General features: G+C 38.3%; 1 protein-coding gene across 7 annotated transcripts in view; it reads left to right on the top strand.

Annotated features, from left to right (window-relative positions):
- METTL15 (methyltransferase 15, mitochondrial 12S rRNA N4-cytidine) overlaps nt 1-12,716 on the top strand; it is a 94,771-nt gene that overhangs the window by 30,492 nt on the left and 51,563 nt on the right. For 2 of the 7 annotated variants that reach the window (XM_031050470.2, XM_013129446.3), the window contains exon 3: nt 12,124-12,260. In XM_031050470.2, coding sequence (XP_030906330.2) covers nt 12,124-12,260 — 137 coding nt within the window. Of the gene's footprint in view, nt 1-9,880; nt 10,070-11,628; nt 11,713-12,120; nt 12,261-12,716 lie in introns of all 7 variants that reach the window. The other 5 variants (XM_031050469.2, XM_031050468.2, XM_031050465.2 and 2 more) reach the window with 5 other exon arrangements.

The raw sequence follows: 12,716 nt of genomic DNA, 5'->3' as shown, positions 1-12,716 counted from the left end.
AAATATGGTGAGTTTGCCCTTTCCATTACTGTATTTAGCATACCAAGCCAGTATTTTTAACATGACCGTGTTTTGAGAGTTGTATGCGATAATATCTGCACTGCCATAATTTGATTAAAAATCAACAGTTTGTGGAAATGTTACTCATAGGCTTGAGTAGTGCATGCTAAGAAGGTGACATGGAGGAAGAAGGTAGGAGAAATGTACTGTTTATCTCCTTCTGTTTGTGAACAATTTCAGCAGTAAATAGGGTTTGGATCAAATACTGCTGTGAAGAAAAACAGTCAAACCAAAACTTTTCTGCATTCATCTAGAATAGCTGCATAGAACAGATTTTGTTTCCATCCATTCAGTTTCTTATGAAAGCATCAGAGTTGGAACATAATTTTATCTCAGAATAATTATAGGTTTTGTTAATTAAAAATCACATTCTATAATATGGAATATGTATAATGTGGTTTTGGTAGTGTGGAAATACACTGTGTTGGTCCCAGTAATAGCTTAACTGGTTTATATGGAACTATCCCCTTGCCATGTTAAGGGACGAGGGCAAGCTAACCTTTGGAGCTCCATGGCAGGTGCTTGTCCAGCTTCTGCCACCTGAGTTAATTTTCGTTATGCAGTGTAGAATGCATGTACATACATAGTTTAATATTTGCAAAACAAAAGGGTTTTAACTTAACTTTTAAGTTAATTTGGACAAAACGGATTAGTGTAATTTTATCAATTAGGAAGCTACGACTATGAATTATATATATATATATTCAGTATTTTTATATATTTCTTACTGTTCGTTGGTATGCATGTACCAATGAGAAGGGTCATCTGTAAAGGCTCTCTGTTTCTCCTGTGCATTAAAAAGAGTATTCAGAAAGAAATTAATTATAATTTTAGGAGCAGAAAAATAGTATGTACTATAGTGCTGCATGTTGCAACATGGGAGGTTTATTTCAAGTAGGATAGAATTGTTTTTTCTTTCCTGGATAGATTTCTGTTTCTTGATTCACTTGTAAGATTACCTTAAAATTAAGGCACTTGAATACGACCATAAATTTCTGGTTTTTATGAGGACCATCACAGTAATCTCTTACTGTAAAACATTTTGTTGAATTAAAAAATGTAACTGAAGAAAAACCTCAACAATGTACAAGTACTGATACTTTTTTACTGTATACCAAAGAATGTCAGAACTGCCATTAGAAAGGCCTGTATGAAATGTTTGTAATTCTGGTGAATATCATAGATTTGAGAGCAACAGAACCATTTCTCCTGTCTTGTGTCATACTGATCAAATGTATTTTGGGAGGAAAAATACTTGCTCATACACTGAAGAGGTAATTGGTCTTTTGTTGAAATTCAGAAAATGAGGTGGAAGATGATGAGCCATATTTATTTGCTCTCATCAATTACTAGTACTGTCTCGGAAGGAGACTGCAAAGCAGAACTGTTCTAAAATTAGTCAGTTTTGTGAAATACTAATTTTTTCAAATCATAATTCTTCATGCAGCTAGAAATGTATATATATATATCAGTATTTACTGGTGGTGTTCTCAGTGATAGTTTGTGGGGGTCAGAATAGATCTATTTGCACCTGAGGTTTCCATTCATTCAGTGCATACCAATCTTAATGTGTTATAATTCTCTATAGAGGATGGATGTGGTTTTGGGAAGGTTGCCTCCTTAAAGCAGTGTTGCCTGCTGTCTCCTAAGAAAAGCCCATTTGGGATCTTGGGCATTCCTGGTTAAATCCATTGGCTGGAACAGGATTTGCAGTCTCTGTGGCGAATCACCATCCTCTTCTGTAGAAAGTGTAAGTTCTGTGTTGTGTTGTGGTAGAACAGAGTTCCTACTTTTAGAAGCTGGAAGGAAATACATTTTAGTATGTATATAGTTTTCCTCCTTAGCATCACTTTTGTACTTCTGATTAATTTTCTGTTTGCTTATTGAAACTGTAGCTTCAAGGAGGTTGGTATTAACAAAGGCCAGCAGTCAGTTTTGAGCTGATGAATTTTGAGTTTTGCAGAAGGGAAGGAGAAGTCTAAAGAATTGAGAAGGGATTTTGCCTTTTCCTACTGTGGACCTTAGAATATGTACCCAAACAATAACCTGTATGTACGCCAGTAGTTATTTTTTAAATGTATATATTAATTCCTACCTTTGCAGTGATTAGTTGTGAAAAATATGGAAATAAAAGCACACAGCAGATAAACTATTTCTTTAAAAAAAAACCAACATTGCTAGCAAATGATTCCTATAGAGTTCCTTGTCACTGCTCCCCACTTCAACTCAGTTTGTTATTCTCCTTACATGTATGTGAAATAGTTGTATTATAGTGTATTCAAATGGTAAGCTGTGGCAAAGTCAAGATGTTTGAACAAGAGGTCAGGTATATTTATACTTCAGTGCACTTAGAGCTGATATTTTAAAAATACAGCAGGGTGGAAGATAAGTTGTGTTGTGACAATGAGCGATTTCTGTTGTGAATAACAAGGAAATTCAGACAAGTTTAAAGAGCATGAATCATCACAGAAACACCAGGAGGATGAAGAAGCAAAAAGCATCTAGCAATGTGTTGATTCTTTTGTTTATGATACTACTTTTTTGCTCCTGGGAATTTTTTTTTCCACCAAGCGATGGAATAGATAGAAATAAAAGTACTTTGATACCTACCAACAGTGCCTGGTGATGCAGTGATAAATGAAATATTGTTAGCCTTAACAAACATCTCTGTTCAAAATACAAGCGTACTAGTAGTTTGACCTTCTCCGCATTTACAAGAAAACACTAGTACATATTTCAAATATAGAAACTACATTATTGTGACAAATACTGGCTTGTCATTCCACTAAGAAGGATCAGTGAAAGCAAAGAGAGAAGTGCCATGACCTAGTCTTGATTGGCTTGGATTATGCTTATGGATAGTGGCTTTAGTAACGTCAAAATAAGCTATTGCTCTAATTCCATAACCATTTATTTTTATGAACTTATTGTTAGAATATCCAGTATAACAGTAGGTCAAGAAGGATTGTTATTTTGATATTTGATGCCTCAATTTCATGAGTCTTTGTGGTTTTTTTTGTTCTTCAACAGTAGATACCAAGCATTTTCTGTTCTTCTACAGAGTTGAAAAGGGAGAAAGCCTAGTTTGAGTGCTGGATAGCTGTTCTTTCCTTTTTCTTCACAAAGTTCGTTTCAAATAAATTGGCATTATGGTAATTTTTTATTATTTTTTTTTAAGCCTGTAAAAAAGTGCAGAGAGTACCATTTACTTTCAAAGCAAATATATTATGATAGCACTGAAAAGATGCTGATTTCGTAATTGTTATTCTCTCTAACTCCTGACTTTTATTCTGGAAGACTGAACATGGAGGGTGAGGGGCTGTGGGGACAAGTTGTGTTCTCTGCCATGGCAGCAGGGATTTTGGATATGTTTCTTTAACTCCCACTGGAAGGTTCTGTGATTCTAGTTTATCATTTGTGAAGCTCAGTTTTGGGTGGGAAGCTCTCCATTGGGCATGTATCACTGAAAATAGTATTCATGTACGGTATTGGTAAGGTACTTTCCAAGTTTGTAGGGTTTCCAAGCTAATTTTTCTTCTGCTCATATTTTAAACTTTACATTCATGTTGTTTTCTATTCCAGGATCAGCAAGATTCTTGACTTGTTTTTTTGCCAGTCAGGGTGTATGTCCTTCTGATACCTGAAAGAATCACAGAATCCCAAGGGTTGGAAGGGACCTCAAAAGATCATCCAGTCCAACCACCATGCAAGAGCAGGGTAACCTAGAGTACATCACACAGGAACTTGTCCAGGCGGGCCTTCAATATTTCCAATGTAGGAGACTCCACAAACCCCCTGGGCAACCTGTTCCAGTGCTCTGTCACTCTTACAGTAAAGAAGTTCTTCCTGATGTTAACGTGGAACCTCCTATGCTCCAGTTTACACCCATTGCCCCTTGTCCTATCACTGGATATCACTGAAAAAAGCCTAGCTCCATCATCCTGACACCCACCCTTTACATACTTGGTAAACACTGATGAGGTCACCCCTCAGTCTCCTCTTCTCTAAGCTAAAGAGACCCAACTCCCTCAGCCTCTCCTCATAAGGGAGGTGTTCCTCTCCCTTAATCATCTTTGTGGCTCTGTGCTAGACACTTTCAAGCAATTCCCTGTCCTTCTTGAACTGAGGGGCCCAGACGTGGATGAAATATTCCAGACGCGGCCTCACCAAGACAGAGTAGAGGGGGAGGAGAACCTCTCTTGCCCTACTAACCACAGCCTTTCTAATGCACCCTAGGATGCCATTTGCCTTCTTGGCCACAAGGGCACATTGCTGGCTCATGGTCATCCTCCTGTCCATTAGGACCCCCAGGTCCCTTCCCCCTTCACTCCTTTCCAGCAGGTCAACCCCCAACCTGTACTGGTACATGGGGTTGTTCTTCCCCAGATGCAAGACTCTACACTTGCCCTTGTTGAATTTCATCAAGTTTATCCTCATCCAACTCTCCAGCCTGTCCAGGTCTCGCTGAATGGGAGCACAGCCTTCTGGTGTGTCAGCCACTCCTCCCAGTTTAGTGTCATCAGCGAACTTGCTGAGGGTACACTCAGTTCCCTCATCCAGGTCGTTGATGAAAATATTAATCAGCACTGGTCCCAGCACCGACCCCTGAGGGACTCCACTGGTCACAGACCTCCAGCTAGATTCTGCCCCATTGACCACAACTCTCTGCCTTCTTCCTTTCAACCAGTTCTTGATCCACCTCACTACCTGATCATCAAGCCCACACTTCCTTAGCTTATCTATGAGAATGCTGTGGGAGACAGTATCAAATGCCTTACTGAAATCAAGAAAAACCACATCTACCGCTCTACCATCATCCCTCCACCTAGTCACTTCCTCATAGAAGGCTGTAAGGTTGGTCAAACATGACTTTCCCCCTCATAAAACCATGTTGGCTGTTCTTAATAACCCCCTCATCCTTGATATGCCTAGAGATGGAGTCAAGAATAAGTTGTTCCATCACCTTTCCAGGGACTGAAGTAAGGCTGACCGGTCTATAATTACCCGGGTCCTCCTTCTTGCCCTTCTTATAGACTGGTGTGACATTTGCCATCTTCCAGTCCTTAAGCACCTCTCCCGTTTCCCACAACTTACCAAAGATGATGGAGAGTGGCCTACCAATGACCTCCGCCAGCTCCCTCAGCACCCGTGGGTGTATTCCATCCAGACCCATCAATTTATAGATGTCCAGATTGCACAGCTGATCCCTAACCCAATCCTAATCTACCAAAGCAAACTCCTCCTTTGTCCTGACTCCTTCTGGGGCTACAGGAATCTGGGGCCCCCGGGGAGAGTCTGCAGGAGTAAAGACAGAGGCAAAGAAAGCATTCAGCACCTCTGCCTTCTTTATATCCTCTGTCTTCAGGGCACCCATGTCGTTCAACATTGGGCCTATATTGCCTCTTGTGCTAGTTTTATTTGCTATGTATTTGAAGAAGCCCTTTCTATTGTCCTTAACCTGACTAGCAAGATTAATTTCCAAGAAGGCCTTAACTGTCCTAATTGCCTCCCTACATCCTCTAACAACTGTCCTATATTCCTCCCAAGTGGCCAGCCCCTCTTTCCATAATCCATAGATTCTCCTTTTCCACTTGAGTTGGCCCAGCAGCTCCTTGTTTAACCACGCTGGTCTCCTAGATCCCTTACTTGATTTCCTACCCATTGGGATGCTCTGATCCTGAGCTTGGATCAGAGGTCCTTGAATGCTGAGCAACTACCATGAGCCCCTTTACCGCCTAGTACCCTTTCCCATGGGATTTCCCTTAGCAGTTGATTGAACAGGCCAAAGTTGGCCCTTTGGAAATCCAGAACTGTGGCCTTGCTAGGTATTCTATTCCTCCCACACAGGATCCTAAACTCCACCATCTCATGGTCACTGCAGCCAAGGCTGCCATTGACCATCACCACTTCAACCAGACCCTCCTTGTTGGTGAGTACTAAATCTAGCAGCGCTCCTCTCCTAGTTGGTTTGTCCACCATTTGCATTAAGAAGTTACCATCAGTGCAGTGGAGGAACCTCCTAGACTGTGAATGATTGGCTGTGTGAGTCTTCCAGCAAATATTGGGGTAGTTAAAATCCCCCATGAGGACTAAGGCATGTAGTCGCGAGGCTGCTTTCAGTTGCCTGTAGAAAGCCTCATCAACTCCTTCGTCCTGATCAGGAGGTCTATAATAGACTCCCACAACTGTATCACCCATACCAGTCTGTCCCTTAATTCGTACCCACAGACATTCCACTTTCTCCTCATCTGCCTCTGGACAGAATTCAATACATTCTAGTTGCTCTGTCACATAAAGAGCAACTCCCACCTCACTTTGCTGACCTATCTTTCCTAAAAAGGACATAGCCATCCATGAGCACATTCCAGTCATGTGAGCTGTCCCACCGTGTCTGTAATTGCCACTAGATCAGAACCTTTAGACCACACACAGACTTCTAACTCCTCCTGTTTATTCCCCATGACTAATTAGGATTCTCCCTTATTTTGGGTTACTACTGAATAACATTTTCCTCTTAAAAGTAAATTTGAACAATTTTTGATACATATATTGCAAATTACAAGGTGAGTTGCTTCTATATTGTATAGAGATTATGCATTGTCATATAGGTAGTACCAGTTTTTCTTTCCATGGCTGCTTGCTGCTCTGTTTGACTGGCATGATAGCTGTCTTCATTGCATTCTAAGTGGTTTCCTCATGGTGTGTTTGATGGGTCTGATGAACATTTAATTTGTGAAGAGGATACTCTAAGAAATGTACTCTAAGGGGTACTGCAAAATGTTGCTCTCAGTACATTATCCTGCTGTACTTGAATGACTGCCACTTAAAGGTTTCTTTATACAAGAAGAGAAAAACACCAACAATGTAATTCAGGAGCATCCGAGGGGAGTAACTGTACAGTTGTCCCTTCTGTGAGTGTGTGTTAAGTATTTGGAGGAAGTGAGAAACAGGGCTGGAGGAAGGAACTGCATTTTCCCAGGAAGATTGATTTGGGATTGATAAGTTTTGGTGGGTTTTTTTGTTTGGATTTTTTTTCCTTCGTAAATTTGGGGTTAGGGTGTTTCAGGTGATAGCGCTTGCGGAAGGCCAAGAGGATGGTCATTAGCAATATAGTTTGGGGGTTTTTAATAGAAGAAGTGGATATTGAAGAAAAATAATGCAGTACAAGGTCATTTTTTGGGCATAGGAGGCTCTTGATTTTTAGAAGGAATTAATATTGTATGTTGGAAAGAGCCATATGGAATGCTTTATGTGCATTAGTTAATCACAGCATAATAATGATCCTTGAGTGTTGTTTAAGAAGCATGAAGAAGCTGAGACAAAGTTTGTCTAGACCAAAAGGTAAACAGAAGTCTGTCATATGGGCAATGGTGGAAAAGACCAGTGATAGAAGACTGTTTTGCATGCTCCTTCCTGTACTATATTCCAACTCAGTATGTCTTGAACATTGAGATTTTTGTACAGTTTGTCACAGACCTATTTGAGGCTATGTCAGGGTTGCAAGAGAAAGAAAAAATGCTTAGTGAGAGATCAGCTGACCACCATCAAGTGCTTGAAAGAATTAAGGCTAGTAGCAGAAAATAAAGTTTCACATTAAAGGATCAAATTACTTTAAGAGCATGGCAAAGTTCTTGTATTTAATAAAGAAAGCAAGCAGAGACTAGAAATTACTGGAGCTAATGACAAAACTGGTGATTTACATGTGTCGTGGTTTAAACCAAATCCGCACAGTACGCTCACTCACTCCCCCCCTTGCTCCCCCCACTCCCGGAGAGTTCGGAAGGAGAATCCAAAGAATGTGGCCCCCACGGCTTGAGATAAGAATGGTTTAATTGCTAAGGCATAACACAAATCACTACTGCCATTACTACTACAAATAATAATGATAAAGCCAATAACAAGCAAAAAGAATACAACACCCCACCAGCCACCGACCCATAACTCACTCGACCCTGCCCCGCCGAGCACGGCGTGCTACCTCCTCCATTTCCCCCCAGAGCTCCACCCTTCCAGCTCCCTCTCCCAGTTGCATCCTGGGCATGATGTGCTATGGTATGGAATACCTCATTGGCTAGCCTGGGGCAGGTGTCTTGTCTCTCCTTCCTCCTGGCCTCCCCTCCTCCCCGGCAGAGCACTTGCTCAGAAAAGGCCTTGAACAAAAACACCCGAGCAGTACCTCAAAAAATGCTCGCTATCAAGCAACTGTTCCCAGCCCAGAAGTCAAAACACAGCACTGCACCAGTTACAAGAAGGAGAAAAATGGCTGCTATGGCTGAACCCATGACAACATGTTTTAAAGTTAGTCTCCTGTAGTTTCAGTTTGCATTGTGTTTGAGTGGCAATTTTGTGTAAGTTCTGCAGTCTCTTTTTACTACATAGTAAAGGAAAAATAATTGTAAAGGCTACCAGCTATGGTGGAGTAACCTTTTTAGCTGTGGAGCATAATCACAGCAGAATTACAGATTACTTAAGTCATAGAAAAATGAAGTACCTAAAAGGTATGCATTAGACAGTAGCTTGTCAGTGAGAAGTCTTGTATACAAAAATGAGGAAGATGAACTTTTTTTGTCTCGATCTTAGAGCTAGTTGTAAAATGAAGACTATAAAGTTTTTGTTTGTTTCTGTCTGTATGTTATGAAGGAGTGAAATGGTTTCTAAAACGCACAGTCACAAACTGATTAGAAAATTCTCAAAGGGAACTCTGATGGGGCTATCATAACTTAACAATGGAACAGTGACTCACTGCAGGAGGAATTCATGTAATAATCTTTTCCGGTATTTATAGGACCAGGACGATAAAATGTCATTTAATTTTATTTGATTAAAAACTACTAGACAAAGGAGAAAAAGGAAGAAAAACTGGAGCATCTTTTATTTAAGGCATGAAAGATGAATGGAATGTATAAAAGCCATATTATGAAGCAGTATAGTAAAGTGGGTTATTGAAAATGTGATCAATGCTCCAAAATGGTTGTTAATAATAAAATTATTTGATAGCTTAAGGTGTTTTAATTTATTTATTCATTTAGGTTCTAGGTGGAAAGTGTTGCTTTTGAGTGGAACAGGTAGATTGCGAGGTATCTGTATGAGTACTTGCTTGCTAGTTCAGGCATGTATAGCTGTGCAGTTCAGAGATTTTCCATGGAAGCACTACTTTACAGGCCTATATCAAAATATACTTAATGTAGCCTTAACTGGGTTTGCTAAGAGGCCAAAACTGCTTTAGTCTATTCTGTTGATGCTGATGATGCAGTATTTGATCCAGTGCTGTGTATTCACTCCTGCAGCCACTTGTGCTCAAATCAGAGCTGAATCCTCTTCTGTGTAGTGCTCCCAGTTTAAAGATCACATTACAATTTTCTGCTGTTGCTTAAAGGTTTGGTTGGTTTGTGTTGGTTCTTCCAGAAAGGGCAGTATAATTTGGTGAGCATGTGTTTATTCACAGTGAATACTTGCATGAATTCTTAAAGGAAACTTTGATGCTGTCACAATATTCAGAGCTTGTCACTATCATGGTACAGTGAGCTTTATCCTTTCTATTCTTCTTTCTACAAGCACTTATTGCACTACTAACATTTATTTTTAGTTTATTTATAAGATCTGCTGTATGGTTCATTAGTATTCATTATGTATAAGGGGTTTACCAAGCTGAAAACTTATCAAAGTTGGAATTGGTGAAAACAAAGGCAGATAGATGTGTGTGAGAACAGGTGAGACAACTAAACCCAACACAGAAGATGTTACTCATGTTGATTAAACTCACTTTTTGCAAGAGGAATTATGATGTAATTTTGGTTTTGATTGTTTTATGTTGTTGCAGAATAAATGCAATCCTGATTAACACTTGAGACTGATGTGACCACATTTCCAAGTGGACTAATCTTATGCAAAAAACAAAAAGGTGGTTTTAATTTTCTACTGTTGTCTCACATTTTCTGGAAGGGTTTTATCTACAGAAATGGAAGATAAAAGTGAAATATCTGTTTATTGCTCATCTACCTTACTTCTGGTAAGAATTAAGTGGAAATAGCTTGAGTAGAAATTGTAGAATATCAGACATTTCTTGGAAATTTTAAGAGTAATGTAAGAGGAATTGCATGTTTTGTAGATTTCATGTTAAAATTAACATGCTAGATTCAGAGGTAACAACTACACTTTTCTGTTAGTAATTTTCATTTAGGAGAGAGAACAGAAATTTTTGTAATTAATAGTCCACTTAATAGCCAATACTGGATTTTTACAAGGTTAGCAGAAGTAATAGTACAGTGTAAAAAAAACCTATACTGAATGAAGCCTCTGTCATGAGATAGGTTCTCTGAATCTGATCAACAGTGATAATGTCAGAACTTATAGACAAAGTATGTTATCAGTACTTGGAATTTTTAGTGTATGTATTTTCAGAACCTAGTTAAATTCTTGTGGTTAGCTGTCTTTTAAAAAATACCCATACTTTTTTGACTGTTTCATTTTTGTGCTTGTAAATTGGTTTCACTGAATATACTTTGGGTTTATGGCAGAAGATAAATCAGAATCCTTAATTAAATAGTGGGCGCATTTATATAATATGAATATAATATCCTCTGTAATGTAATTTTGTCTTCTACTGCTTAAAAAATAATCTCTGTCATTCTTTATTTCTTTGTATGAGTGGTGCAATTTAATATTGGATGATGAGCCAACTAAATTTTTTTTTCTTTGTGAAATACTTTAGGAAAGTTCTGCTTTTAGAGCATAGGTTTAGGAAAAATGAAGGTATAACACAAAGAAATTAAATTGTGACAACCTAAGTATTTGAAAGGATCATAACTTGCACTCATAACCACATTAGAGTTGTATTATTATTCTTCTCATAAATATTCAGGTTTTTTATGATAGGATTTCCATTAAAAAGCCTTTATTTATGTTCTTTAAAACCTGTTTCTTGAAAAATGTTTGTGTCTGTCTTCATTGCCTTTGAATTTCTGTTTTTATCCAAAGGGATTTTATGGTTGAGTCTTAATTCTTTCAAGAGATAAGTAACAAAGTTTCCCTTAAAAAGTGCTTACCTTTAGGTGTGTAGGTGCTTACTTTAGGGTGTATAGACTTAAGTTTAGTTCACATTAATTTCTATCTAATATGATTGCACTTCTTAAGTGGTCTTCAAAAACTGTTTCACACACAAAAAGTATTTTGAGGATCTAGAAAAAGTCCAACCAGAAACACGTACTGAAGGGTGTGGAGAATTCCGCTATTCCAGTTTAGCTTGCGTGGAGTCTGCTGTTTCCCCTAATCAAGGGAGGTCATTTAAATGAACTGAGAGGAAAGATATATGGCAATTCAGAGATGCAGAGACTAGAGAAAATTCTATTTAGTCACATTTCTACTTTGGTTTTAAATGTAGTTATAAAACAATAAAATTCTGTTGCTTTCTAAACTTCAGTATGTTTTCCCTATGGTACAGAGTTATAGATACTTTTTTAGGAATATGAAAGGAAATATTTTAGAAGTGGAACTGCAGTCATGCAACCTCTTAATTGCTAAGTGAAGAGCCAGTTATTTCTGTTAACAGTATCATTCTTGCCTTTAAAGCTGTTGAGTGTTGTCATACTTAGCAAAGGCCAAAGGAGAAAGGTGCATGGGACAGCTTCAAGAAACAGTCCTGCTATTTTACAGGTAAAGACTTCAACCAGCATTAAGTTCTACCTAATTTTCTTGGTTCTCCTGTTTATGGAGTCAAAGTTCCTTGGTTCAGGGGCGATGACTGTTTCCCAAGTCATTGTTTCTTATGAAAGTTTCAGGAACAAAGCCTCTTGGTCATATGGACTCTGACCACAGAAACCCTTAGAATGAGCCTACAGAAAGCACATAGCCAGAAGACTAGTATTCACCTTTCCAGAATTTTTATCTCAGCTTCCCTTCTGCTTCTCCTTTCTTCCTGTTGAGACTTCCTGCACCATGACTCTGTTGAATGGTAGATTTTCCTCCATGTAAGGAAATCAGCAAAAGAAGCTTTAAATCAACAAACATTTATTATTATTATTATTGTGGTTGAAAGGTAAAGGTGTTGTCTCTCTCATTCAGCAGCATTTCCTTGACATGACGTTTGGAGCCGGTGGTCACACTACAGCTCTTCTAGAGAAAGCAAGCAACATCACAATATATGCACTGGACAGGGACCCCACAGCTTATAACATAGCTAAGCAGCTTTCAGAATTGTACCCGTAAGTTGTCTTCTCCTATTTTAAATACTGACAAGATAAGATTGATACTGTGGTATTATATCCACAATTGAATATATATTTATTGTTTTGATAAATAGTTTTTAATGGCTTATTGTAGATTAGTACTATATGCTGTATATACTCCATTAAATAGGATATCCAGTTCATTTTAGGAGCATTTGCATGCAAGTTCTTCTGAGGTTTTTGGAGTTAAATGCATTTTTTTTTTGTTTTTCTGTAAACTGTTAATTTTGAATATGTGCCAAGTAGCCAATTTCATATTTAACAATTCTTTTAAGAGAGTTTCATGTGTTCTGTTTGCTTTGAGATTAATCTGATGATAGGATTATACAAAACATACACTTTGTGGTAAATATTTCATCAAAAAGGACAAAATAATATACTTTTAAATGATAAGGATATTTAAGTATTGGTTATTAATATTTTAATTTTTTA

The sequence above is a fragment of the Melopsittacus undulatus genome, chromosome 8, assembly GCF_012275295.1.
Source record: "Melopsittacus undulatus isolate bMelUnd1 chromosome 8, bMelUnd1.mat.Z, whole genome shotgun sequence".
NCBI classification, from domain to species: Eukaryota; Metazoa; Chordata; class Aves; order Psittaciformes; family Psittaculidae; genus Melopsittacus; species Melopsittacus undulatus.
Note: the sequence above shows the minus strand (reverse complement) of the source record. Positions and strands in the feature narration are given on the sequence as shown.